At 43.4% G+C, this 27802-nt stretch overlaps 1 protein-coding gene across 2 annotated transcripts in view; it reads left to right on the top strand.

The window, feature by feature from the left end:
- Positions 1–27802, top strand: part of LOC121361161 (synapsin-3-like) — an 81352-nt gene that overhangs the window by 25528 nt on the left and 28022 nt on the right. For both annotated transcript variants that reach the window (XM_041481587.1, XM_041481586.1), the window contains exons 3-4: positions 5725–5782; positions 16022–16113. In XM_041481587.1, the coding sequence (XP_041337521.1) occupies positions 5725–5782; positions 16022–16113 (150 nt within the window). The remainder of the gene's footprint in view (positions 1–5724; positions 5783–16021; positions 16114–27802) is intronic.

The raw sequence follows: 27802 nt of genomic DNA, 5'->3' as shown, positions 1-27802 counted from the left end.
ACTCCACAATTCCTTGAACGGAACGATTGGCCTGAATGGTTGTGTCTGCGATGGTTTAAGTGCTGGTGGGTTGCCAAGCCAGGTCTCCCCGGAAAACAGGCCTTCAGAAAGGAGGACTCACAAAGGAAGATTTTAAAAACCCTTCTCCCTTGCTGCCCCAACACTTCCCTTGCCATCTGCATTCAAGCCAAGAAAATCCTCCCAGCCCTGTAGGGTGGGACCTCAGATCTCATCAAGGATCTCACCAGGAGGACTTCCTTTATCCAAAAAACCCTAGCCCGTCCTGCCATCAGAGCCCAGCACAAACCCCTTGGGGTGAGGTGTTCCTTCCCTTGATGTGATCCCATAACTAACAATGTTTCAGGGGGGGTTTTACAGTAACCAGAGTGGGCTGGGTTTTGTGGTTCTTCCCAGAAGGCAGCAAAAGTGTGTTCCCACAGCCCATGCGAGGACCCTGAGGACACACCTGCAGCACTGCAGAGCTGGCTCTCTTTGGTGGCCACAGCAAGTCAGGTGGTGACAGCACCAAGAGCAAGGTGATCTTGCCCCAGGGCTGGTTGCAGCACTGCTGTGCCCCAGGGATGGAGCTGAAACTTCTGTGGAGCTCCTGGCAAAGTATCAGTGTATTTAGGGTTATCTTTTGACCCACCGCAAACCTGAAATTTATTCACTGGTCCTTCCCTGTTGGTATGCACAATGTGAATACCTTTTCTTTCTTTCTGCACTTGCCTCTGGTGCATCTAACTTTTAATTCAAACGTTGTTTTCTGAGATGTCAAAACACACATCCATCACTCTTATTCACCATTCTGACACCCTCACCCCTTGCCCCAAGGTACTCTTCCAGAATAAGTATTAATTACCAACCAGTCCATCTCACAGCTGAACACTGCATAAAGGTCTCTGGGCCAAAGTAGATGTGGACAAAAGCTCCAGCAATTTGCAGACCTCAGGATTTATGGAGTGATTTTTCCCATCCCTATGCCCTGGGCAGTCAGGAGTTGACCATCTCAAAATTCCTTACTATGTACAGGCTGAGAATTTCTCAAATGGGGAAAAGTGGTGGAGTGAGTGAGAACTGGCTCCTGAAAGGAAAGCCTTCCTTATTTTCACCCTTGGAAAAAAAAAGGGCACAAATGCATCTCTCCTCCCCCTTCCCCTCCCTGCTGCCCTTATAGCTTGTAGGGGCTGGGGGAGTCGGGGCATTCCAGCAGCTGCTGGCCAGTATCCTGGAAACTGCCTCCTTTTTTCCCAGTCCCAGCCCCTTTTATGAAGGAGACAATGCGGACATACAGTGAGTGCCTTGTGCATCACTTGGGCCCCCCGGCCCTTTGACATGGGGATTTTATACAGTGGCTTACCACCTCCCTACCCTCCCTGAGGTGCCCCCACACCCAAAGCAGGGGGCTTCAGCCTCGCCTTTTCCTAGATTATTCCGAAAGAAATTGCATGCCTTATTTTCCCAAGGGCTCAAGAGAAATATGTGTAATGTGATACCAGGTAAATAATTCAGATAATTCCAGAATTTACCCATGGATGTCTTTTGGTTTGTTTACCCGAGTCTCTTCTTACCATTTCTCTCCTTTTTTCTTCCACCCACTCCCTTGCCCACCTCTCCCCAAGAGTCCCATGCATTTCTCTCTTCATTGTGTTTTGCTCTCGCCCCTCCACATCATAGGAAAGGCTGCATCCTGCTCTAGATAAGAAATGGTTTCCATGCAAAGTTTGGCTTGGCTTTCTCTGCTTGTTGTGTCTTGATCCAGAGGCACAAGCTCAGTCAGAGGATTTGGAGGAATTTGCCATTACAATAGCCTAGTGTCCTTTTGCATGCTCAGTGAGGAGACCCCATTTCTGGATTGAAGGTACAAGCCAGCTCTTGAGTTTGTAGCTAAAGGCCTCTGTCGAACAGTGATAGAGGTGTGAGTCAGGGCTCAAATTACAGGGGATTTGGGCTCAGCCTTATTCACTGAAGAATGGCTCCCCAGTTTCCAAGACAGCATTCCAATATTTGCTGCATCAGTTCCACTGAGGTTTCTCCTAGGAAGATCTGAAAATCTGTGAATTAGCCTGAGGTAGATAATGGGAGGTGAAATGATCATTTATTATTCTCTACTGGTAAAGGTGCACTTCATATCTGACAGAAAATTGCTGTATATGCTTCCTCCAACCATGGTAATTGAGGTAGACTGGGGCTGGTTTAACAGAATATCTCTACAAAATAAACTTATATACTTTCCAGATTACTTCATAAGAAGAGGCATTGGGTTTCTTATGTCCCTGTAATCATGTCAGAGCTGGGGCAGAAAGCAAAACATAGATTTGTTTGATGCCTTTGCACCCAGAAAATAAGTCCTTTTCCAGAGCATGCAGCTTCTTAATCAGAAAGAGAGAGGGGTTCAAGGCAAGCTTCTTTCCTGCAAGCCAGGGCAGACATTTGTCTGTTTATCACAGTGCTTCCTCCCTCCCAGTCCATGGGGCCACATTTAAGTGGATTGCCTGGCTCTATAAATCCCACCCAGGAACTGCTCTTGAGCATGGCCCTGCAGTTTTCTTCAGTCAAAACATGTTTACATGCTAATTCACTGAGATCACAGCAACCGCACCAGCCCATCTGCACCCTGCCTAGCCAAATTATAGCTCTGTGCTCTGCTGAGCTGAACATCTGACATGCTTTAAATGAGGGGCTGGCCAGCCAAGCAGTGGTCAGTGCTGCAGACTGCCTGGGAGAAGCAGTGGGTCTCTGTAGCCAGTGGCTTGCCCAGTGTCCCAAGCTTGGGACGTTGAGCCCTCCTGGGGCCATGAGCTGCTCCTCTCATCACTGGGAGCTGAAAGTGAGTGGGGATGCTTCCAAGGTGCCCAGAAAGTTTTTGGACTGCCCTTCTGGGCACAGTTCCTCTGCTGCACTACGAGCTGCCTAGGTAACTCTGCAGCAGTCAGGTCCTAGGCAGAGGTCTGGAGGAGACTTGCTCAGGCGGTTTTGGGGCAGAGAGCATCCACAAATGTCTTGTACAGCCAGGAGACTGCCAGAAACATCCATCTCTCTTTCTCATGCATCACCACCACAGCAGAGTGGTCTTCCTTTCCTCTGTCTCATGCCCACTGTAAGGAGCACAAGCCATTTCAGACATTGTGCAGAACTGACCAAAAGAGTCTCTTGCAAGAGGTATGATACTTCCACAGCATCAGCAGCTTGCTTCCAGCAAGATTCCAGCTTGCTTCAAATATGAGGGGCTCCAGGAGGATGCTAAGGCCATTTTCATTTCATTGTGATAGCCTCTACTGCCCAGGGGCTCCAAAACCCCAGGTGAGAATTGAAAATATCACTCCATCCATTTCAGAGATGTTTCAGTGAGAAATGTTTTATTCTTACCTTGGGCTGTGTCAAAATGATAGGTGGACCAAAATATTTGGCTGCAAATTGCATAGCACCTGTAGTCTTCAGAGACTCTCAGAGCAGGTTAAGCTTCCTGGGGGACTGTTTTGGGAATAAAGTGATCTATTTTACTGTTAAAGGAAAGTTCTAGGGACACTGGATGAGACAACCTGTGTGGAAAGTGGGATAGGACAGAGAGGTCACACAGTGTCTAAGCTGAGGCCCCTTGCACTACTCCCACAATTCCTAATGCTGGATGCACTCTCTGTGTGACCACCACAAGCCCAGCCAGTACTGCAGAAAGGAGAAAGATGGTTTTGTAACCGTGGGGAGGCTAATTTCCTGGACCAGGCAGTGGCAGCCTCTTTGATGTCTCTGAACCAGGCTGAGGGCTGTGGTCAATCACACTTCATTACAAGCTGAAGCAAAGCATCACCAAGGAGTTTGCAACCAGCTGGTCAACAAAGAGGAGAGGCCATAGAGGGAGGAAGTGTGTTCCATAAGTGTGGGTAAGGAATATATATTATGAGCATGCTGGGAATAAAAACAAACTTGTACCAGGGAATAGTACACCTCAAATTTCAGACCAGTTCCTGTGAGCCCTCTGAAAGCTTATTGCAGTTTTTAAGAAGTCACTGGTTCCAGCAATATCCCCAGTGTTTAGGAGTGGGGAATGTTGCCAGACCCTCTTGAGCCATGCCTCCAGAAATTTAATAGAATTATTAAGTGCATTTAGAGTTCCTGTTTATTGTTAGAGGCATGATGTCTTAGCTTGTCTGCTGAGTTGTTTTTTTCATGCAATGCTCATAAATTTAAAAAAAAAAAAAAAAGGAAAAATGGGCAGAGATCTGCTTTTTATACCAAACTGGGTTTTTTTGAGTCACCTGGTCTTGGTTACATTGGTTACACCTGGCTGCTACATTGTCCCTCACCTATGCAGAAGTCTTACAGGCTGATGGATGGGCAGTCTGGGAAGGGAAGTGTGATACAGCATTCAGATGTCCTTGTTAGAATTAAGCAGAAGACTTTTATCATTTTTAACGTATTTCTCTATTTTAATGAAAAATTTTTACTTCATGTTGAACCAGAATGACAAAACAACTTTTTTGTTTACACGTCATATTTCTGGGGGAGGGGAGCATGCAGCTATAAACTGATGTGATTCAGCCATGGGGAAAATTGCCTTCCTACTGTCTCTCCTTTTTTTATTGGAACAAATAGACACATAGTAAAAATGTGAGCCAGCTTTTTTTTTTTTTTTTTTTTTTCCTTATACTATAAAATAGGGAGCAAAGCCGGCTTCCCCTCATTTTCCTTTACTTCTTTATTCTGGCCTGTCTTTGCCAATTGGAAACAGAACCCAGAGTTACTTTGTCTCTGGAAACAGCTCTTGTAGGTCTAAACTCTTTTCAATGCTTTCCAAATAGAAGAGCCCTTTGGAGCCTACATGGCCTTCTGAAAGTTTACAGGGGAGAAAGACAAAATAAATTCATATTTTCTTCTGTCAAGCTTGTTTGGTGAAAGGAAGAATTGGGGAGAAATATTCACAGGGAAATTTATATTGGCAATTTCCCCACTGACCAATCAATATAAAGGGCATTATACACAAATATGAATAGAAAAAGCTAAACCTGCCTGTCCTTTTCCTCTGTTTTCTTCTCCAGCACTACTGTCAGCCTTCTCCTTGCATGAATAACCTACTAGAAGTGCTTTGTTGTCTGCATAGTGTGGGGAGATAGGAACAGAGGTGGTAGAAGGTGTCTGCTCTTCTCAGAGCAGTGTTCAACCCCAAAGCAAACACAGTTTCTCTGTTCAGGAGAAGAGATTCTTCATCAGTGACCCTGTAGAGATGCAGATACAGTTTCCCTAAATCAACAGCAAAAAGGAACAGAAGTGGAAAGCAGCTCTGGCATGAGAGAGCATGAGAACAGGCTTCACAAGTACTTCAGCTGTGATGATAAAGCTCCTTGTTCAACATCAGAAGAAATTCCCAATGCTGTGCCATATGTTGTTCTTCTTTTACAGAATAAAGATTGAGTATTAAATGAGATATAGCAAGGAATCACTGATTAGAGTTGTTCCCTGGAAAAGATTAGGGGAACATTTGGTTTTCAGTTTGAAAATTAAATGAAAAAGTAACAAGCCTTGAAGGAACTTTCCAATGTGGTTTTCATCTGGCTTGGCAGGTTTCACCCGGAGAACATACAGGTAAAAGAAGATAGGGATTACAAAAACATGCTGTGACCCAGATAGAAATTCTTCAGCAGAAAGGGAAATGCAGAAGCAAAATCATATGTAATGGAAGCCAAAAATCTTATTGAACCACGTTTGTCTTTCTTGTTTCTTCTGCAGGGCCAAATATTTCCAGGGGAAGAAGGTGAATGGAGAATTTGATATCCGAGTGGAACAGGTCAGTGCCAAGTGAATTTCTCTCTAAGGAATGTATGTGGACATGGCTAGGGAGAGGAATATGTCCCAGGAACAGTAATGAGGTTCATAGCCTGATTTTTCTTGTGCTCCACTGGGCACTGGACACATTCTGTTTCCCTGTTAGCCTTGGCACCAGATATTCATTTCAGTTGAAGCCTCTTCATGTTGGGGTCTGTCCCCTGCTCTGTGTTGGTGCAGTGTCTGTCAAAAAAAGTCCCATATGGACTGAGACTGGATGCTGTTGCCAAAAGAGAAATTATTATTAATAATCATCATCTGCAGGCACCCAACTGCCCACTCAGCAGGCATAAGAAGAGAGAGATGTAGAGATAAGAAGGTTGTCCTGAAGGAATCATGTGCTTGTTTTATAGTCGTTAGGACTATAAAAATGTTTGGGGGGGGTAAAGAAAGCTGCTGAATTTTGTTTGAATTACCTGGTATTTTCTGGTTTTATAGCTGTTGATTCTGTTAATTCTGAACACAGATTATTAATGCAGTGCTTTTGAGGACTTTCTCAGGACCCATTGCCATTGAAAAGGTGTTTCTTTTCTTTTCAAAGGGATCCTGTCCTGTTGTCTCTGACTGTTCATGAGCACACATGTTCTGATCAAACTGTGTCCGGGACAGATTTTTCTTTTTTATTGATATCACACTTGTCAGTCTGAGTGGTATTAGCAAGAATCATTCTTCCTGGCATTTCCTTGTCAAAGTCTTTATTTTGTTGTCTGCCTTAGCAATTATCCTAAAAGAGAACAGGAAAAATTTAAAAATTTGCAAATCATGCTACTCACTTAGAAGCAGGAAACCAAATAATTTAGGTTTTCCCTTCAAGCCTCTGATCCAACCCTCTCCATCATTCAAAGCAGGTTCAGCTTCAAAGCTAGACTTGGTACTCTTCAAAATGGCCTGTTAATTCCTTCCTAAACCTCCAGTCTCTGCCTTTCCCCTCATAATCCTTCTCCTCAGATGTTATTGCACTTGAAGTCCTTATAAAGGAAATGCCTTCAAATGTTTGGTGAGCGCAGAAGGTCAGGAGTGGACTCCTGATCCTTGCAGGGGGATCAAGCTGTGACCCTTGTCACCGTCACAAGGTAGCTTATCACATGTCCCCACTGACCCTTGGAGGGAGGTTTTCCCAGTTTACCTCTTGAAATCCTTCACATAGGCTGAATACCCATGTTCCAGATGAGGCAACAAATTGCTCCAAGCAAAGACCATAATGGAATTTTGCTGGTGGAGACCATGGCTAAGCCCCTGCAGCTTTCATTAAATGCCCATATAGTGACTGCAGTATTGCCCAAGGGAATGAAGCCCCCAGTGGGTAGGAGAGTTGAGGAATGGAAAACAAGGATCCTGGCTATTTCCACTTTTCCCCTCACTGCCACTCGGATCAGGCAGCTCCATTTAGTGTGCAGGGAGCTGCTCTTGAGTCCTCCAGACCTCAGAAGGAGAAGGCATGATGACTTTGCCCAGCTGGATCACTATCTCTCCAGGGAAACACAGAGGCTGCATTGTCAAGGGCAGTCCTTGAATCTGACCCCTGGCCCCTCTTTGTATTGTTAAGGTCAAGAGAGAGGCACTGATTCCTTCAGACTCTGGCTTTTTCTTCCCTTCTTATTTTGTCCATCCATCCTTTCTCACTATTTCTTGATAGTTAATTTTCACTCATTGCTTCTACCCTATTTATTTGGAGCCTTCCTAACTTCACCTCTTCCTCAAGCAGTCCAGGAGCCTAATCCCCTAAAGCTGAATGCTGACCCTCTACCTGAAAAATGAATGTTCTTCCACAGTTTTCTTATGAAAGAGAAAAAAAATTAAAAAAATAAAAAAAACAACTGTGTTCATCAACACAGTCCACATTTTTCTCTGTGAGTTCCCAGCTTACAGCCTTCACTCCTGTAACTCTCCCCCAAATGGCAGACAGACTGTGCCATGGTGCACAAGCCTTAACCTGGCTGTTCAGTTCTGAATAAACTCTCCATCCAACAGTTTGACTCTTAGGCACCTCTTGAACCATTTGGTCTGCTCAGTAAGTTCATTTAGTTTTTCATTTTTCCATTTGACCCTGTTTCAGATAACCACACATTATTAACTCAGCCAGAAATGCAGTTTGCCTTAGGAACTTTTTTTAGATTTTATAGGAGAAAAACCACTTTTGATCTGAAAAGCTAAATAACAAAGAAGTTTGAATGGCAGAAAGCAATGAAAGGAAATATCCAAATGTTAAATACTCTTGGAAAACCACACTGGGAAAAAGCCATTGCCTTATTTTTACTGACCATGCTAACTCTTTTGCCATTCTTCCAGGATGTTTAGTAGTTGGTTTGAACTTTTTCTCTTGTCTTTCATTTCCATCTCTGTTACATTTTAATTCTTCCTAAGCAAGCCATTTTAGTAATCTGTGGGGGAAGCAGAACAGGATAGTAGGTGATATTTTCTGAAAGCCATGACATCACTTATTTGTTATGGAGCAGGAGCGCTGCAAGCAGCAGTGTCTCTCCCTCTCTCAGTTATCTAATCTGGTTGTACGCCCCTACCAGCTCTGCAGGCTGCCTCCCCCCTCCCCTGAGGAATGCAGGACATATGTGATCATGCTGTCCTGCTCTGTCTGTCCCCCACACACAGCTCTGTGGGACGCATTGGCTCGCTTCAGCTGAATTCGAGAAACAGGCAGATGTTTGAAGATACTAAGTTTCTGCAAGAGGTGAATCCAGTTCATGTTAGACGCTGTATGTAGGGAAGAGGCTGTTAAATGCCATCCTGCTGCTCAGGGAGCTGCTTCTGCAAGTCTCAGCTTGTATGAAAATAGGTTTCATGGACTCTCAGATAAGGTTTTCTGGTTCTTTGGCACCGAGTGAATTACATGCCTTGATAGGAACCCCAGGCCCTAGTTCTTCACATCCAGTATCTCCAGGAAGAGACAGGGGTTATGGTGGGCATCACCTGGTGCCAGTGGACGAGGAGAGAGCTGGCAAGGACACTGGTACACCACTCTCCTGTCATTCATTAAAATTAAGGTGAAGCCTGACTTTGTTTCCACCTTTGTTTCTTCCCTTCTGATCTTCAGTGTAACACTGAAACCATATTTATAATATGCTTTAAAGGTTATTTAATTTAAAGGTTATTGATTTATTATTGTCCACCATTTATTGAAACCGGGCAAGTAGGGTCATTGCCTTCTTCCTGCTGGCTGCAGGGAGGGAGTGAAAGGCTTCGGTGGTGTAAAGCCAGTTCAAGCACTCTCCTGAGTCATGGCCTCTTTTTCTTTGGAGGCAGTTTGGATTACATTTTGCTCATTTGGATATTTTTCCACTTCTGTAACAATGATAGCCGTTCATGAGACTGATTGAAACACTGATCCAAAAGTGAAAATCTATTTGACCTATTCTGATTAAAACCCTGATGGTTTAAGTTTTACTCAGTGTGGGTAAAGCTCTAAGCTTTAAGAGAACAGCTGAGTCTAAAAATACTATCTCTATTTTATGCTAAAAATAAGCTGCTTAGATTTTGATCCACATTGTTGCTTTTACTTGTCTGGTGATTTTTAGCTTTCAGAGCTACAATGTATGCATCCCTAGTTCTTTTCTCTAGAAATACAAACACTAAAAAAGTTCTTTTAGAAGTGAAAAGCATAAGTTTGAATAAATGGCTCTAAGGCTAAGTTGAACTTAAAGAAGAATCTTAAAGTGCCACAGGAGTGGACTTTGCTTTTAGTCTCTCACAAAAAAAAATCTTGCTTTTATCTCCTCAGTTCTTCATTGGCCAGAGGGCAGGAGGCATTAGGAACCACAGTATACTGAGGAAGAGGAGGAATTATACCATAAGCCTTATGCTCTGTCAGATGTTTTTTTTCATTAGAGAGAAACTAATTCAGCACCTCCTTCCCCACCCTCTCTGTGCTGTCCCAGAGGAAACTAAACCTTGTGTGCCCTAGGGATTTCTGAGGTTTTCCATCTGGATCATTACATACCTTGTGTGGGGTCTCCTTGGGCATGAAACATGCCCCAGGGGAATGTCTCATGGCCATACATCCCCAGCACATCCACAGCCAGCAGAGGAGGGTGAGAGAGATGGGGCTGAAACCTGGACAGCCACAGACCCATGAGACAGTCCATGACCCTGAGGGTGGGGGGCAGATGAGGGGGACACTTGACACCTGTCTGGAAGAGTGATGTCTGCAAAGCACATGTGCAGAGCAGGGTCACTGGGATGGCCACGGAGCTCTGGCTTATGGGAGGAGACTGGAAGAGCAGAGTTTGTTTCTCCTGCCATAACAGAGGATAAAAGAGACATGGGTGCTTTTAGTAAATACCTTGGTGCAAGTAAGGGTTTCAGGACACGGTGCCAAGCGTAGCAAGGGATTAAACCCTGTGGCTCTGATGGGCTTTTCCAGTCCTGTGCCCTGCATGGACCAATGAGGGACAGCAGGCAAGAGCAAGCGGCACCTCTTAGAGAGGATCCACCACCTTCAGGGTCCCTTTCCTGCAGGTATTTCCCAAAGGAATTTTAATATGTTCAGAGACATCTTGGCATTGGCTAACTGATGGTGGAGTGGGGTGAAAAGTGTGAAAGAGGAGTCATGAAGACCAAAGGTCCATCTACATTTTTATGCCTGATGTTTGTTCACCCTTCTTCCCATCATTTCCTTGCTGTGACGAGGTGGGTCCATCTGTCTGTCTGACACGCATTTTTCTTGCACAGCTCATTCACTTGTTCCCACTGTTCAGTTTATTTTCAGGGAATTATTATTCAGTGAACTCCTATGTACATGCTTCTGGAAAAGTCTTGTGGTATAGATTATGACTCCGTTGGCAGCATTGTCAGGAAAAAGTTGTACTTGGCAGTCACAGAAGATAATTGTAATACAAATCATGAATTCCAGCTCCATTGTACTTCCCACCCTAAAGAGGTATTTTCATGTGTGGTGTAAAATGGTCCTTTCAAAAACTGGAGTCTGACAGGTCTGTGTGTGATGAAAGGAAAACTAGCCTTTTGTCAAACAACGGTGTAATTTTTATTCATTATACGTTTAGGGTTTGGGGTTTTTTCCAGCTGAATGTCAGAAAGCAGTTCAAGAACAGCAACAGAGTTCTCAATAGCTCATGCGCTCATGCAAGCATTCAGAAACCATGAATAAAGGGAGAATTAGCAAGAAGTACTCTAGAATAATTATTTTCTTAAATGAATACTTTCTTCTTCTTCTTTTTTTTTTTTTTTTTAATATTCATTGGCTTTTTGAAGTTTATAGAGTTCATGATTTTGAGCCATTTCCTGGGATCAAAATATTTAGAAATGTGCTTTTTCTAAACCTCAAATTTTCAGGTAGTCGCATGACTTCTGAAATGAAAGCTCAAGAGACAATTCAATACCATCAGAGCTCATGCACCAAAAGGTGTTCTCATGGGTAAAGGCATGTGGACCTTCAGCACCAGCATTTCTCTAGCCTAGGAGAATGCATCTCAGCTTCAGGACTTGTGAAGAGCACTTGAGGAAGCTGCTCTTGGAGCCACAAAGCAGTATTCACATCACAGATGGACTCTCTCCATTCTTTTCTCCCAGAGAGCAATCCTAGTACTGGGGAAAGGTGGGGAGCAGAGTGCCTGCCTAAGGGAAAATGTCTCAGGGAAAGACACAGGGAATCAGGATGTGTAATCTCTAATTCTGCATGCATGCATGCATAGCCTCAGCCCTCATCCCTCATCCCATAGGCATCCAAACTATCTGCTCACCTTTCTGCCTGTGCAAGATTTAGGGATTACTTACTTTCCCCTTGAGATGCTTGTAATTGTTGTAGTGAAATGTGCTGCTTTAGGAATGCAGCCTGATGTGGGCCTTTCCTTGTACGTATTAGAAGTTCCACCAAAAAATAAGGCAAAAAATCCACAGAGGAATGTATGAGATTTGATTATACAGTAGCAATTCCTCATCCCAAGTGCCTAAGCCATGGCACAGACCAGACTAGTAGCCCAGAAAAAGCAGTGCAAGGATTACAATGGACCTCAGCCAGAATATAAGTTAAAAAATAGTCACACTGCTGCATGTATAACAAATCCATACTCAAGCATATGGTTGGCAGTTTTACATATGGAAGAAGTTGTGGACCTGCCAGAGAGAATCCCTGTGACAGCAACAACTCTGATCAATTCACTGAAAAACATCACTTACAAGAAAATCTGACAAGAATGGGACTAATTTTGTCTAAAAAAAAAAGGGTGAGTCTTTGAAGACTAAGTCTTCAGGTTCTGCAGAAAGAAGTAATGGACACAAAAAATTGCTGTCTTAAAAAGTAGGGGGAGAGATTTAGATTGGGCTTTGGGAAAATTTTCCATTGTTGTTAAGGTACAGACTGCCAGAGGAGATTCCTCATCTATGGAAGACAGAAGGTTATGTAGTATCTGCACACAATGGCAGAGGCAGAGCTGGTCATGCCTTAGGAAAGAGAGAAAGACTATGTGATGTCTTGAAGTCCTTCCAATGCAGCTTTCTGTTATTCTACGAAAAATGCTGAAAATACACCTTGAACATGTGCTTCCCCTAAATCACTAACAGGCGTAGCTACCAAGCCAGGCATTTCTACTATTGTGTGATTGAAAATGACAATATCTTCCTGTTTTAATATCAGGAAACACAAAGAGACACTCTAAAATAGCTCACCAAAAAGATCTCCAGCACACAGAGAACACTGATGGAAACTGAGCATACCTTAAGGTTTAGTCCAAATGATTTGAGAGTCTTCCAATTCTTAATACCTGAAGGAGGCATTTTTGACAAAACTGTGATCAAAGTAGCTGTGGGCATCATCTCACATCTGAGCCTCACAGAGGTATGAAATATTTCTACTCCCACAGTCTTATTACATTATTCTTCAAGACAAATTGTGTCACATTTGTCATATATGGTTTGCTCTTGCCCTGAATGTTTTTGCAGCCACTGGCACTGCTGCAAAGTATAAAACACCATCAGGCTAATGCAATGCCTTCTTCTGTTCCATGATTCCTATACAAATGACTCTGCAAGGCCAAAGGGAGCTGGGCTCTCCTGTTTTATGCATAGTTACCTGTCACTCTATCTGCATGGGCTGCTTTCAAAGGCCTCTTTGTCTGCAAGGTAAACTCAGGCTGGAGATGATCTCAGAGCTGAAATCCCAGCCAAGGGAAGTCATCGGGCTGCAAAACCCACAAAGTTAAAAATACAGAGAGCACTGGAAAATCAACAGGAAACAATTTCTGCTGACTGAAGGTTTTAGCCTTCTTCCAAAAGCCAGCTAGCAGTGGCCTGTTGGATGGAACAAAGCAGCTACATGAAAGCAGCAGCATTCCTTAACTTTGTCTGTTAAAGCAGAAGTGAATGCCAGGCAAAGGTCAGGATTGTCCCTCAGCTCTGATTGTAGATCTGGACATTTTGGGAGTGAGACAGCTGAATCCCCCAGACCCTCTTTACACTTCTCTCTCCTTGCCAGTGTTCCCTGGACAATGGTTGCCAAAGGGGATTTCTCCTTTTCTTCTGGCTCTTGACATTAGCAGGGCCTGAAATTGGTCCTGGCAGTTTGGCATGAAGTACTCACCAGCTCGGGGGGTTCTCAGGCCTGTTTGCAGGTCAGGTGTCTGAGCACAGCTTTGTTTGGCCTGACTGCCCCAGGGAAACGCCTGTCAGACCAACTTAGTCAGACTGCAAGTGCCCCTCATCGAATGAAGATTGCCCATTTTCACCACCAGCAAAGAGGAGTGTTAAGCTCTTTACTACAAGCCATCACGGAAAAAAACTTTGGAAGAAAAGCATAAAAAACATGAAAACACAGACCTAATACTTCCCTTTCTTGCACTGGTGTTCACATCAGATGGTGCATTCCTTAGCTACCGAAGCTGGAGGTCCGGCTCGACAACACTCTGCTTTCAGAGTGGGACATCTCTGAGGCACATGAAGACACAGAGGTGGAAAAAACATCCTTTCGTCTCCCCAGTCCACAGAGCCTCTGGAGCTAGTGTGGAAACCAGCAAGCTTACCACGACCTGTTGGGGAGATCACTGATGGTGCCCAAAGCATCTGATCTTACTGAGTTTGTCCAAGGGAGACTCCGCTCTCCCTAGGTCTCCTGAGATTTTTCAAATGTATAAAAGGCAGGTGCCTCTCAGGGGTACGTGTTTTCTCATCTCTGATCTGACAGGGTCACTGCAGAAGCGTGGCTGTGGCCAAGGCAACACAGTGCAAACTCTCATGAGTAAAACCCAGGCAGTCACCTGAACCACTGCCAATCCCTCCCTGTGAGCATGTCTGTGTGTGTGTTTGTGCTTGAAGCAAAATTTATTTCTTGGCAATAGGAATTTTCCCCCTCTTTTCATTGTAATTGGGAGTTACAATGATGTAAGATCGTATAAGGGTGTTGCTTTAAAAAGTTTACGCAAAGCTGCAGACATGAAATCTCATTACATCATCGGGTCACCAGTCCACAGCCATTGCTTTAAAATTACACAGATTTTAAAAGGAAAGTTGGAAATTATTTTTTCATTTGTCGTCTGGCCTTTGAGCCTTTACAGGTGCACCAGTTCTCCATTGGCAAATTTTTTCCATGAGTTTATGAGGACAAAATACACTTTTTTTTTTCTTTTTTTTTCTTTTCTTTTTTTTTTTTTTTAAATGCATAAAAGTTGTTCCTGGCACTATCTTTTTGTTCCAACTAATAGAAATAGCAGAAGAACATTAAACAGTACAAGGATCTCAATAAAGTCATGAGTATTAGCAGGACCATCTGAGTGTTCTGGTATTAGACAACTACTGGTTAGAAGATGATTTTACTGCTGCCCAGTCTTCATCATACTAAGTCTGAAAAAATGCCTTAAAAGGAAGGGGAAAAAAAACTGCTCAAAGGGAGAGGACTAAATTTTCTGCTTCCAAAAATGAGACCTGAAATAAATGGGCAGGAGATCTTTCTCCTTTTTAATGCCTTTATTAAAGAGATTCAGCTCAGGTGGGGAGAAATCGACGGGTCGCGCCCACGCCGCCGCTGTCCCCAAGAGTGGCACGGAGGAGGAGGGTGATGCAGCTCTGTCCGCTGGTCTGCAGGCAGAGCTGGGGACTGCATCCTCATGAGAGATTAGCAGATTCCTGCTTTTCGGTCCAACACTTCGGGTCCCCTCCTTAGTGAACATCCTTTCAGGTCAGGGTGAGAAGCAAAAAGGATCCAAGCAGGTACTGGACTTCACGCCCATCCTTAGACATCACCTAGGGTCCCCTAATTCTATATTGGTTCATTGTTTTTAGGGGTTTTCTTAGAAAACGGGAAAATTTTGAAGCAGTGCATTCCTCATCTGCATACGTGGTCTCAGGCCACTCCTATTCTCTTGGGCTGCGTGTCCAGGTGTATCTCCCGGGCAAGCATCGGGAGGACAATGGCTAAATCACCAACCATTGACGGGCAATTAAAGAAGAACTCTTAACAATTAAGCTAATTTAGCAGCAACCGGTCCAACCGGTTTTAGCTCTGTAACCTTAAACAAAAATAGATAACTTTTTATTCATAACAAGACCTATTTATTTATATTTATCATAATCACCCCTGTATCTTTTGCTTCCCATGGCTGAAATATCCCTTGCCAACCTTTCCAGCCTTGCAAGTCATGCCTCTTTTAAAATACAAAGTGCTTTAATGATTGAGCAGCTCTCTTAATAACTTACCCAGCTTTGCTAACTCTTTAATAGTAAAAATCTTAGTAAGCAAATTGCATCAGGTGACCTCCACTTATCACCTTCCTGCAACATAATGAGGTTTAAAAAGGTTTAAATATTTTGTATTAGGTTTATAGCTGGCCAGTGGCACGGCAGCCAACTCAGACATAATTCTAAATGGATGTCTCCAAGTGGAAACTTGGAATTTTAATACAAATGACCTTAAATCTTTTTATTATTATTGTTATTATTATTATTATTATTCTTTCCTCTGTGCCTTTTTCAGCCTGCTCATTCTTAATTCCTTCAGTACTTATTACTGCAATAAGTCTAATCCTATGTACTTTTACACCCCAAGTGTGGGAGCCATAAATACTTCTGCAGTCTCTCAGGGCAAACCAGCTATAATTGGATCTCCAGTAAAAAAAAAGGAAAAAAAGAAAAAAGAAAAAAGAAAGAAAGGCACATTCCAGACAAAGAAAATTTTGCGTGTGTGTCTGCGTGTTTGTGTTTCTGCCACCCTCGAGTAACACCGTGTCCTTTTGCTCCACTCCAGGCTGAGTTCTCCGAGTTGAACCTGGCTGCGTACGTCATGGGTGGCTGCATGGTGGACATGCAGGTCGTGAGGAACGGCACCAAGGTGGTCAGGTGAGGAGCACTAGCGGGTCTTGGAAGCTGGGCTTTGTGGATCAATACTGGGGCAAGCAGGTTGGCCTCACAGGGTGACAAATATCTGAATCAGGGCAGCACAATCCTGGTAGATTCAAGGATTCTTGGAAGTGGTGAAAAGACTGGCCTGACTCTGGTGGGTTTGTATCAGGTCTCAGGTGCACATTATGCCATACAGTCATTGTTTCTGGTCTAGACCCTTCATGGAACAGCAAATGCTTCCTTCTCAGGTTCTTTTCAGCCTCCAGACTCCCAATAAAAGGGACAACAAATCTTCTTCTCCCTTGATTTTTCTCTCCTTCTCTGTCAACTAACCCTCATTTTAAACAGTGGCCCTACTTCATTAGCCTACCTGTCTTGGGCCCTGATCCCAGGGCAATAGCCACTAAGCTCCGATGACCAGATCAAGAGCAGCCCTGAGAAGCAGGACTTGAGTGTGTTGGAGGATGAGAAGCTTGACATAAGCCAGCAGTGTGCTCTCACAGCCCTGAAAGCCAACCACATCCTGGGTTGCCTCCAAAGAAGCATGGCCAGCAGGGCAAGAGAGGGGATTCTCCCCATTTGCTCTATTTTGGTAACCCCCCACCTGAAGCACTGCATCCAGCTCTGGGACACCCAATGTAAGGACATGGAGCTGTTAGAGGGAGTCCCAAGGAGGGCCTTGATAACCATCAAGAGGTTGAAACACCTCTCCTGTAAAGACAGGCTGAGAGTTGTTCAGCCTAGAAGGAGAGACCTTATGGGACCTTCAAGCACCTAAAGGGTACTACAATAGAGTTTTGCAAGGACATGTAGTGATGCAACAAGGGGGAATGGTGTCGGAACCCAGGACATCTCTCTGGATACCCTGGATGGCTCAAAGCCCTGGCAGGGGTTTGGAGACCCTGGCAGGAAGCCAAAGACACCTGGAAATTCGATCTCAACCCATGGAGCAAATTACCAACTTTATATGAAGAATTACAGGTCACAAAAGTTTAAGTAGCATAGCAGTAGCAATCACAGGGTGAAGGGAAAAATTTTGGAGCACTGTGCAGGAGAGTTCTGGACCTTGTACAGGGGGGTTTGGAATTCTGTACATGAGGGTCAGGGGTTCCAAGATGGAGGGATTTGGGCGTGCCCTGTCCTTCTTCTTTTTTCTCCCTGGCATCCGTGTTCAGGATGATGTTGGCATTCACAGATTGGTTTAGAGTTGAAAGTCACTGTCTAACATAGGTGATAGGTATTGGAACATAATTGTAAACATAGTATACATAGTTTTTAGTGTAAAAGATAGCACCAGTCCGATAGGCAGAGAGTGTGCCTTGAGCTGACCTGCTGAACAGACCTTGGCAGGCCAGACAGAAACTGTTTGAGATAAAGAAATAATAAACAACCTTGAGAATGTGAACCAAAGACTTCTCGACTCCTTGTTTGGCTGCTGGGTTGGGGAAAAGAGACTTTTAACAGAGACACACCTCGGGATCTTCCCAATCACACCAACCAGACCAGACCAGAGGAGATCCCAAGAAATGGCTTTAAACCGAATAGGCGTGGATTTAGGTTATATACCAGGAAAATATCCTTTACTGTGGGGGTGGCAAGGGCACAGGCTGCCCAGAGAAGGTGTGGATGTCCATGCCTGGCAATGCTCAGTGTTGGATGGCACTTTGAGCAACTTGGTCTAGTGGAAGGTGTCCCTGCTCATGGCAAGGGGGTTGGAACTAGATGACCTTTAAGGTCCCTTCCAATGCAAACTATTCTGTAATTGTACGATCCTGATGATTGTAGCCTGATTTGCTCCTGAAATACCACTCTTTTCTTTATGGGAGATTCCCAGTGCTCTGGCCTTGCCCTGTGGTATATCTCAGAGGTAATACCTATCTCTGCTTGATGGGAATTTCTGTCCTACTAGCATTACTTCATAATTGCTGTCATTGCAAGCAGACTCTTTTCCCAAGCAATGCTTCTCCAATCACACATCCAATTCACTTCCCAAAAGCAATGCTCCCCTTCTTTCAAGCACCAGAGCAACGGCAACTTGGAGCTAATGTTATATGCATCTTTACAAGTTCTATGGAAAGAATAGTGTCACATCTGTGTATGATGCCTCTGTTTACCTTCACCAATATTACCTTCCACCCTATTATTCCCAAGCCTTCATCTTTATGGGTTCCTGTCATTACAACTCTACATTTCATCTTTGATACAATAGCTTTTCTCTGTGTTGAAATCTCATTGTTGTTCCAAATTAATTTTTTTAGCAGCCCTGCTTCTTTTTGTACAGTTCCTTTGCACTTTTTGGTGTATTCAGGATCTTTGAGTTTAATACTGTTGGCATATTTAATCAATGCTTTTGTCTGTTTGCAACTAGTTCGAAGTTAGAGGTAGAGACACATAATGTACCATGCAGTGATATTCTTGAAAGGAATTATTAGAACAGCTGAAAAACTGTTCTAATTTTGAGCATGCTGGCCTCAGTTTAATTTCTCAAAATCTCATTTCCAGTCCAAACAGTGCAAAGCAAAACATGTCACTGTCAATTAGCTATGACTGTGGTCCATCAATTCATTTCAGGTCTTGACATCTCTCTTAGTACATCCACAAGTCTCCATTTGTTCTTCGGTAAAATTTCACGAGCCTCTGCTAAAAACCTTTAAAGCTGTGTCTGTTACTTGCATTTGCTTTCTCCTGTCCCACAAATGTCTGTTTCTGAGTGAAACAAAGCATTATGTCCCATGAACCAGCCGCTGGAGCACTCATCAGACAGCGTGCAGTGCTAATGCACTCCTGTGTTTGCTTGCTCGTGGTGCTGGAAGGTTTCCCAAGAACCATTTCCTAGGTTGATCACATCTTCATTTTCCTTCCTGTGTCTTTCCTCCCAAAGCCATTCATACATCTGGCAGAAAGATCTTGAGCTATTAAACTGAAACTGAAGACAAAATTTATTTTACAAAACTGTCTGGGGCATGGTGTTCATGTTTCTGCTCACAGTGAACACATAAATATTCCAGCTACCATTTTTGCATGGATATTTATATGTGAATTATGTGGGGTTTTGAATGGCATTAGCTCAGGAGGTTTGTTTGTTTGTTTGTTTGTTTTCGTTCATGCATGTTTAAGGACACATTTGCATTGTGGGAAGCAGATTTGGTAAATATATACTTGTCTGGATATGAAATTTATATAGCATATGCTACATGCCATAATCCTTGCAACCAGCAAATATTTGTTTACAGCCTGTGCTGATGTGCCTGTGCTGTTGTGCCCAGCTCAGTAAGTTTAAGAGCTCAGGTCAGCCAGCTTCCATAGCCACTCCTAGCAACACTCTAGAAGGTAGAGAAATTAAAACTCTTTTTCACTTTAGAAAGAAAATTGTGGAACTGAGCTGTGTAGAGGCACCTTGACCCATCCATAGGGGTACAGCTTCTTCCCACTCCCTTCAAGTCCCAGCATGCCATCCACAGCCATGTCCTGCCTGGTTACAGAAACCTTTCAGAGTGCCCAGCCACAGGGAGACTCCTCCAGCTCATGTGTGTGCACCAAACCTGCTGCTGCTGTCATCTTTTTTCCATCACTTATTTGGCCTCTGTTAATTATTGAGCAAAACATTCAGTCAAAAGTCAGAATGCTTCTAGATGGTGAAGTATAATACTCATCATATTTTTTGAATACCCAGAGTAATGGAAATCCCACTGACAATTTATAAGGAGGTAAATACAACACCGTCTTGCTAACAAGCACATTTGGGATTCCCCCCTGCAGGAGCCCTGCCTGCTTCACATTCCTCTCCAAAGGGAGAGCAATAGAATGTAGAAGTTTAGGGAAAAGACAGTGAATATACTGTAGAGCAGTAGATTTAAATCACTGAAATAATAAATTTCTTAAGAGCAACAATTAAGATTTATATTCATACTCATGTTAAGCAACTACTGGGCTGCTCTCTCCAATTTGACATTATGTTTACTGATAAGCTATCTAAAAATTTATTAGCCTATTAAATTCCATCATTTTGGAGAAGGTCTAGTTCTTTCTTTAAACTGGAAATACCATATGGCACCTGTAAAGCAAAGCTTAAACCAAAGTTTTTTTCTGCTGATCACTTGATATTTTCTGACACCTTGGAGTTAAGGCATTCTTTCACACCCCATGTCAACTGATTTGAACTGCACCAGGAAAAAATTGTGGTTCTTTTACCAGGAAGATAAATTGCCTAGTAAGAGGATATAACAGTCCTTAAAGCCTTCCATTTATCTCTTTTGCCTCAGGACAATTAAAAAAAAAAAAAAAAAAAAAAGATGCTTTAGAAATATTATTGGCAATTACAGAAAGCAAAGACATATACATGACTCCTAGCCTGTACATCTTGAAATAAGTAGCTACAAGTTAGCAAACAATCTAACTGAAGCCAGACATTACTTTGCTTGCCTGAGTTTTAAAACAAACGTGGCTCCAAAAATTTCTTTTTACAGTAACAATGTTCTGGGTCTCCAGCTTCTCTTTTTTAGCTACTACATTCTGCACATCTGTAGAAGGGGGTGGAGGATTTGAGATAGTGTCAGCAAAATGTGCTGCTGGAGACAGAGGCTATCATCTAACAAATCTAAAGAACTGCATCTGTGTTTTCTGTGCCAGTTCCACCATGGTTTGTGAAGGCTCCATCAGCCTGTTCAGCACATTTCCCCCAGACGAGAGCTGGCCATGAAGGATCTTGTGCAGCCTCTAGCAAGCACTTTTCTATGTCAGTGCCCTGTAACCCTTGCCCTGACTGAGGACACTGGTGGGATGAGCTGGGCACCAGGAGATGTGTTGGGTTCAGCCAGGACTGGTGGGGAATCTCCCACACATTGGTCCTTGTTACCCCTGCACTTATTTGGAAAAAATTGGCAGCAGACTTTCCCTATTGAAAAGTTAAATATGGGAAGCAGGAGGTAGTGTTTATTTACCCCAAAGGATCCCTCACCAACTTAGACATAGCAATTCTTACAGCAGAGAAATGGAATAATTTCTGGGTGCAAAGTACTGGTGGAGTACTAAAGAGTGTGTAAAAACAAGTGTGGTTTATGCCTACTTTTAAAACACTTGGGTGGATTCTTCATTCTCCTCCCAGTGCATACACAACCTCCTTTTGGACAGGTCTACCCACACAAACAGAAAGAGACAGAGTGAACCATCTGGAATCTAATTTACTCTAGAAAGCTCTTGGACTGTGTCACTTTTACTGGGGTTAGATGTGAGGAAGGGGATTTTTATTTTCACATTCCTCTGAAGGGTCCTTCATAGCAATATTTTGGCAGTGTAAAGAGGCTGTCAGTGTTAGCACTGCACCCACTCTGAGATGCATTTATGCTTTCAGGATATTATAAGTGTCTAAGTAGAAATGAAAATTTGGGCTGTGTCTGTTTCTGATGGGACCATTTAGACTCCCAAACTATGATCTCAGATTCTGTATTCAATTAAATGCTTGACTGTTGGACTTCAAGCTATTAATTCCAGTAGATATAAGGCAGGGATATGTTGAAAATCTGGACAGCTCTTTTACCTGGGGAATACTAATGTCTTTGGGAGCATTTCAGACCTTTAAGGATATAAATTAATCATGCACCAGACTGCTCTCATCTCCTGTCTCCCTGTAGAGCCTCCTCTTTTGCCATTGGGGCCAATCATCCAGGAGAGAAAGCACATTTTCATGTTTGCATAGGACCTATCAGAGTGGTGGCCATACCACAATTAGAGTGTGGTATGCAGGCTCCATGCAGCCCACAGTGCAGACAGCAGCGGGTGGACCAGGAGACGCCCAGGGTCTGACGTGGGGAGGAACCTCAGAGGAGAAATGGCCCTGGCGAGTGTAGAGGGGTGTCCAAAATGGCAGCAAAGGAAAGAGGAACAGCACGCAGGACATGTGTTGTCTGACTAAAAAAGTCTGTCTGCTCCAGGATGCCAGGCTCTGTAGAGCCCAGTGAGGACACTGTCCTCTGCCCACTGCATTTTTCCCATCCCAATAGGTTCATGCACGCCAAAGGTCCATTGAGAAGCAGCTGCCTGAAAGGGGCATAGAGGTTTTCCATCCTACAGAGGCCATGCTTGCTCACCACACAGTAGTTGCACGTTGCTAGGAGGATGTTTTCTTGTCTCTCCAGGACAATTTGTTCACAAGACTTGATAGTTTCTTGTAGTTCTTCTACAGGGACAATGCCCAGGAAGGTCATGGGAGTAGCTGCTGTTTGTGACACTGATGTAACAAGTATTGGTAGGCAGTAGGTCGTTGTGCAGCTTCTCATGTTCTAAGAAGCTTGTGCCAAAGACAAATTCCAGCCATTGTCAAATTCCTGTCTTTTTAATTTAATTCTTGACCCTAATTAGGGTCTTTTATAAAATGTCTTTTTGTAGTTATTATTGTTGTTTCAGGGGCGAGGTGTTGTTGTATTGGTCGGTTGTTTTGCTGCTTCCAAACCAAATTTCTGCATTTTTCTGTGAAGTTGCAAATAGGAGAAAAAAATGTCAGAAACTGATAGGGAAAGTTTAGGTTTCTAGCAGCCAGATGGAAAAATATGTTGAACACATGGTTCTCCCAAGTTTCGCAGAAAGTGCCACACGGTGCAGTACAATATGGGCTATGCATTTAACACTGAGAAACATTTGGGCAATATTTTTTCTATCGATGGCATGGCAATTCATAAAGGTAATGGAGAAGTGTGTGTAACAGCCTGTAAGTTTTTGAAGGCAAGAGATCAGTGTGCCAAATGACCACTTTCGTCTCTGAAATACCCTGCAGAGACAATGAGCTGGGGCAAGGTGTCTAACAGGGTATATACCCTGGCAAGCTGCAGTTACATATGAAGCAATTTAACACCTCTAGTAAACATTTATAAACTGAGAAATTATTCCCATATGGGGGATGATCTAACATTGGTTTTTTCACTGATATCTCCCCTCTCTTCACCTGCCTGTCCCTGTCCTCAATTTTTTTTTAATAGTTTTTTTAATTTTTCTTTTAGCAGGAAGTACAAAAGAGACAGTGGAGTGTGATGATTATGTATTTATTCTCAGTTACTTCCACCTCAGCTCCTGCTGCTAAACAGCTGCTTGGAGGCCTACTTCTCCCCTTGGGGTTTGCTGATGTCCCAGATGAATAATGTCCCCCTTCACCTCCCCAGCAGCTGGCGCCCAGCCGACATGCAGGCAGGATGCTGACAGTTATCAGGAAAACATTTGGCATGCAGGCAGCTGCCAGAAAGAAAAAGTCACTCTGAGCAGACCAGGGTGGGGAGCATTTCAGCTACTAAACTACTCCCTGACCCTTTTTGCATTTACAGTAATTATTTCCAGTAAGGAATAAGCCGCCAGGGTCTAGAGCACTCAATAATTAGTTAATCCAGGATTAAATACAAGAATGATTCAAAACTTTTGTACATTGTTTCAGTCTGGATCAGCTATTTTTTTTCAATCAATCCTGCCATTATTTGTCTCCTTTCCACATGGGTTTTTACTAAGGCTTCTTCCAGAGAATGGCAATCATCCTAATGTCACCTCAAAGTTAGCCCTAAATGAGCATGGTGTTGGGCCAGATGGTTTCCAAAGATCCTCTCCAACCTAAATTATTCTATGACTTTATTCTGTGATGTTGGGAAGTATTTGGATCACCTTTGTAAAAGCTTAGGATCACAAGCATTTTGAAGGCAAATTGGTGTTGGCAGGTGTAGTTTTTACTACCTTCAGGCTTTGTCTGAGTCCACATGTTTTCCTTGTCAATGCCAATCTGTTTAGAAGTAAAATATATGGCAGACTTTTGAGACTGCCAGACTACAGTTCAGAGAATGTGTTACTTGATTTAATGGTTAGCTGAGCATTGACCTGTGGCTGAGAAGCAAATCAGAGCATCTTCCAGGCTGTCCTCATCTGCCTACAGTGGTATTGGTCCTACTGCAGCTGTGATTCCTGGCTCCTGCTGCTTTTGCTGCACTAATCTCCCACACCTCCCCTGTTTTTTACTCAGCCATTCTCTATTATAATGTTAATAAAAAAAAAAAAAAAAAAACCTGCCTCTCTCCTCCAGCCTAGTAAGGAGAGATTATTCTTTATTCTATGTTGCTTTCTTTTTTTCTAAAACCAGCCCTGTGTTATCTTATTTATACAAGCAGTCACATTTGTTCTTTCTTTGAATAACTTCAGGCTTTATTAATATACTAATATAGCAGGCTTTATTTCTTTCTGTAGAAAATATGACATGAGGTTTTGACTGAAACGACTTTTTATTTTAGCGAATTTTCAACTTTACTAAAGCATCAAACAGAATGTTAAATCTAACACTGAGATAGGGGAAAATGTCACTGATTTCATATTAATTTTCAGTAATTTAATAACAATGCTATTAACACCGAAGCAACACACAAAAAGATCTTGTTTCTATTTGTAAATGCCACTTTCTATTAGGTGTCAGACACCTGAGGCACTACATTTTTTGAGGGATTTTTTGCACTTCTTGGGCAAAAGTTGCTGCCTCTTATGGCTTGGACTTGTGCCTCAGATGCTTCCCTGAAGGCTTCATTAATTGCCAGTAATGCAAAACTTGTTGTATCATTTTGTTAAATTATGCAGTTCTCTTCTTCTCTCTGTCATGCCAGGTAGGAAAGGCTTTGGAAGGGAATTTAGTCAGAGTGTCTTGATCCCTGGGAAGTATCTGAAAGCTGAATGAAGTCTCCTAGAACAATGCAGGGTAGCCAGAACCTGAAATGAGGATGCTGCCTTCAGTGTCCTGGGAAGATCTTTTTCTATTGACACAAAGGGCAAAGTGTCTTGTAAGACTGTCAGTCTTCTAAAAAGAGAGCAGGAGAGCCCATCCTACTCCAACAACACCAGGAAAAAGCTCTCTCACCCATCATGGTGCTGAAATGTAAAGCACCCTTTGGCTGTAAGTGATTATGCACAGTGAGAGGGGTCATACAGAAGAATTTTGACAATCACAGAATTGGTTGGGAAAGACCTCTGAGAGCATTGATCCAGCCATTAATGAGCACTGCCATTTTCACCACTAAATCACACCCCTAAGTGCCATATCCACACACCCTTTGAACAGTTCAAGGGGTGGTGACTCAACTACTTCCCTGGGCAGACTGTCTCAATGTTTGATAACCCTTTCCATGAAGAAATTTTTCCTGATATCCACTAAACCTCTCCTGGCACAACCTGAGGCCATTCCCTCTTGTCCTACACCTTGTTACCTGGGAGAAAAGGCCAATCCCCACCTCACTACAACACATTCCAGCACCTCATGTCTTTCTTTCGGTGAGGGACCCAACACTGAACACAGGATTTGAGGTGTGGCCGCCTCACCAGTGCTCAGCACAGGGAGACAATGTAATGTGTTGATCACACTATTTCTGATGCAAATAGTGTATTCTTCTGTGTTCTTTCTTTATGCCCTCAAATCGTTTTGTGCTTCAATGAGAAAAGCTGAAGGACCAGGAAGCAAGCCAGAGTTATGGCTACATGCAGAAATAAGAAATAGGAGATCTCTTTAAGGCATGAAACCTCCCAGCAGGAATTGTTGTAATCATCTTCTCTACCACAAAGCAGGCTGGGGAGCTGCTTTCTGCACAGAAATGTTATTGGTTGTTATTCGTTTTGCTGCTGGTCTCCCTTTCTCTGTACAGGCTCTGGTGCTCTTCAGCTGATGTTTATTCTCAGCTAGTCCCAGGCCTGGCACTCCACTGCCTTGTTCTCAGTATCCATGGGAACATTCACATTGTTCAACAGCTCAAAACAGGGATTCAGTGTCCACCTTCGCTTTAGAGATTCACTCCTCATCTGCTGCATGAGAGAGTGCCCTGCCTTCCTACAGGACACAGAGTTTGAGAATAGGCTTTTCTACATTACTTCTGTATTCTTGTGTCCATCGTCTAAGTGGAGAAACTCTTTCTTTGCCAGGAGCTGAAAAGACAAGAGCTTTTTTCCTGAGCTTTTGGCTGGCAAAAGTAAAGCAAATGAAGGCAGTTTCCCAGCCACCCTGTGTCCTCCCCCTCTCAGAAAGCTGGATGAAGAGAGACATGTCCGGAGCTCCCGCCTCTCCAGGCACCACAGCTGTTCAGTAACTCAGCACAGGTACCGAGCCCTGGTCCTGAGTAGTGGTTAATCCTTCTTGGGGACCTGTGCCTTCCTCCAGGGTGCTTTCTACACAGCAAGTCCAGCAGAATGGAGCAGCTCAGATTTTCTAAAATTTGTATCCACTTGCTGTTTCTCAGCAGAGGTCACCGCTTGCCTCATCCCCATTGATACCAGGGAGGTCCCTAAATCAGCTGCAATAGCACAGCGATAGCACAGCCCTCATGGTGCTCATTATGCATCTTGCTGCTGGAGGAAAGCACCACCTTTGGTGCCAAGTACATTAGAGAACATGCCTAGGTTTAAAAAACTCCATGGGAGGGAATCACAACATTTCTACATTTCTACAAGAGCTTGGCCTCTTGCACCACAAAAGCTGAGCATGCTCCTCACAGTGTCTCAGGCGGGTGATAACAAAAGTCCAAGGTCAACAAACAAAATGAACAGCTTTAAAACAACAAAGCTGTGCTGGGGTTTGTGTACAGTGTTTGTTGCCACAATCTGGCCCAGAGTCACCATCTCACATTTCCCTGCCAGAATGATGGAAATATAAATAGGGGCTATAAACCCAAAGTATTTCCAGCTCATACATCCAAAGGATAGAAATTACAGTCTTTTAGCAAGGAAAATATTGGAGGGTAGTGAGGTAATGGGACCTGGTTATAGAGCTCATTTCTCTGAAAATCTTTAATACAGCATGGAAATTTTTCAATGTCCTTGATGCAACCTCTCTTAACTTGTAAAATAATCCCTTCTTTCCGTGGAAAAGCCCCTTCCTTTGAGAATGAACTGCTGAGCACCATTTTGGGAACCATTTCTTTCCAGCTGCTGTTTCCAGATATTTTTGAATGGCTTTGAAGACGGAGTGTCAGCAAGGAATAAAATCTGGCTGCTTGAAAGATAATCCATTGCCTGCTGGCTTACCTAGAAAGGGCCTCACTTTTCTGTGCATTAGCTGAGGGCTGCTGCTGTTGAACCATAGGAGTCCAAGCTCCACTCTTGCTAAATAATATTCTGGAAGTCCATGCCACGAGCCACAGCAGCGTATGAGGGGCTCTGCTCATTTGATTAATTACATTGCCATGCCTGCTCTTCACTTGTTGACTCCCAGCCATAAAAGCCGGGGATGTGCTGCGTATGTAGTAAACAGATTAAAGGGGGAATGTGTGTCAATGTATGGATGTGTATGAGAGCTTTTTGAAATCCTTTATGATCTTCCCACCCACTGGGCATTGCTTCAATACGGAGCTCAATCGTCAGGAAACAAACTTGCTCCCTCATCTGCGTTGCACATTGCAACAAGCTTGCCAAGTACGGCCAAGTTTTTAGAAACAAAAGAGAATCCCCCCACCAGTGAATTTATGACCCTTGGCTCTGCTTGTGGCTTGTTCCTGTGCATGCCTGAGTGACATGAAACTGCAGAAAATCTGTTTGGCCTGTTTCTATGCTCTCACACTTGCAGCTACATTGGATTTTTCCGTTTTTATAAATGACTAGGGGGTTTTGTTGGGTTCATTACATTATAACACAAGCAATACACCATGAGAGGCCCAAGAGAAGAGCCACACCTGTTAGTGAAAAGAAAGGGGAA

Source organism: Pyrgilauda ruficollis, unplaced genomic scaffold (assembly GCF_017590135.1).
Source record: "Pyrgilauda ruficollis isolate IOZ18807 unplaced genomic scaffold, ASM1759013v1 scaffold56, whole genome shotgun sequence".
Lineage (NCBI taxonomy): Eukaryota > Metazoa > Chordata > Aves > Passeriformes > Passeridae > Pyrgilauda > Pyrgilauda ruficollis.
Note: the sequence above shows the minus strand (reverse complement) of the source record. Positions and strands in the feature narration are given on the sequence as shown.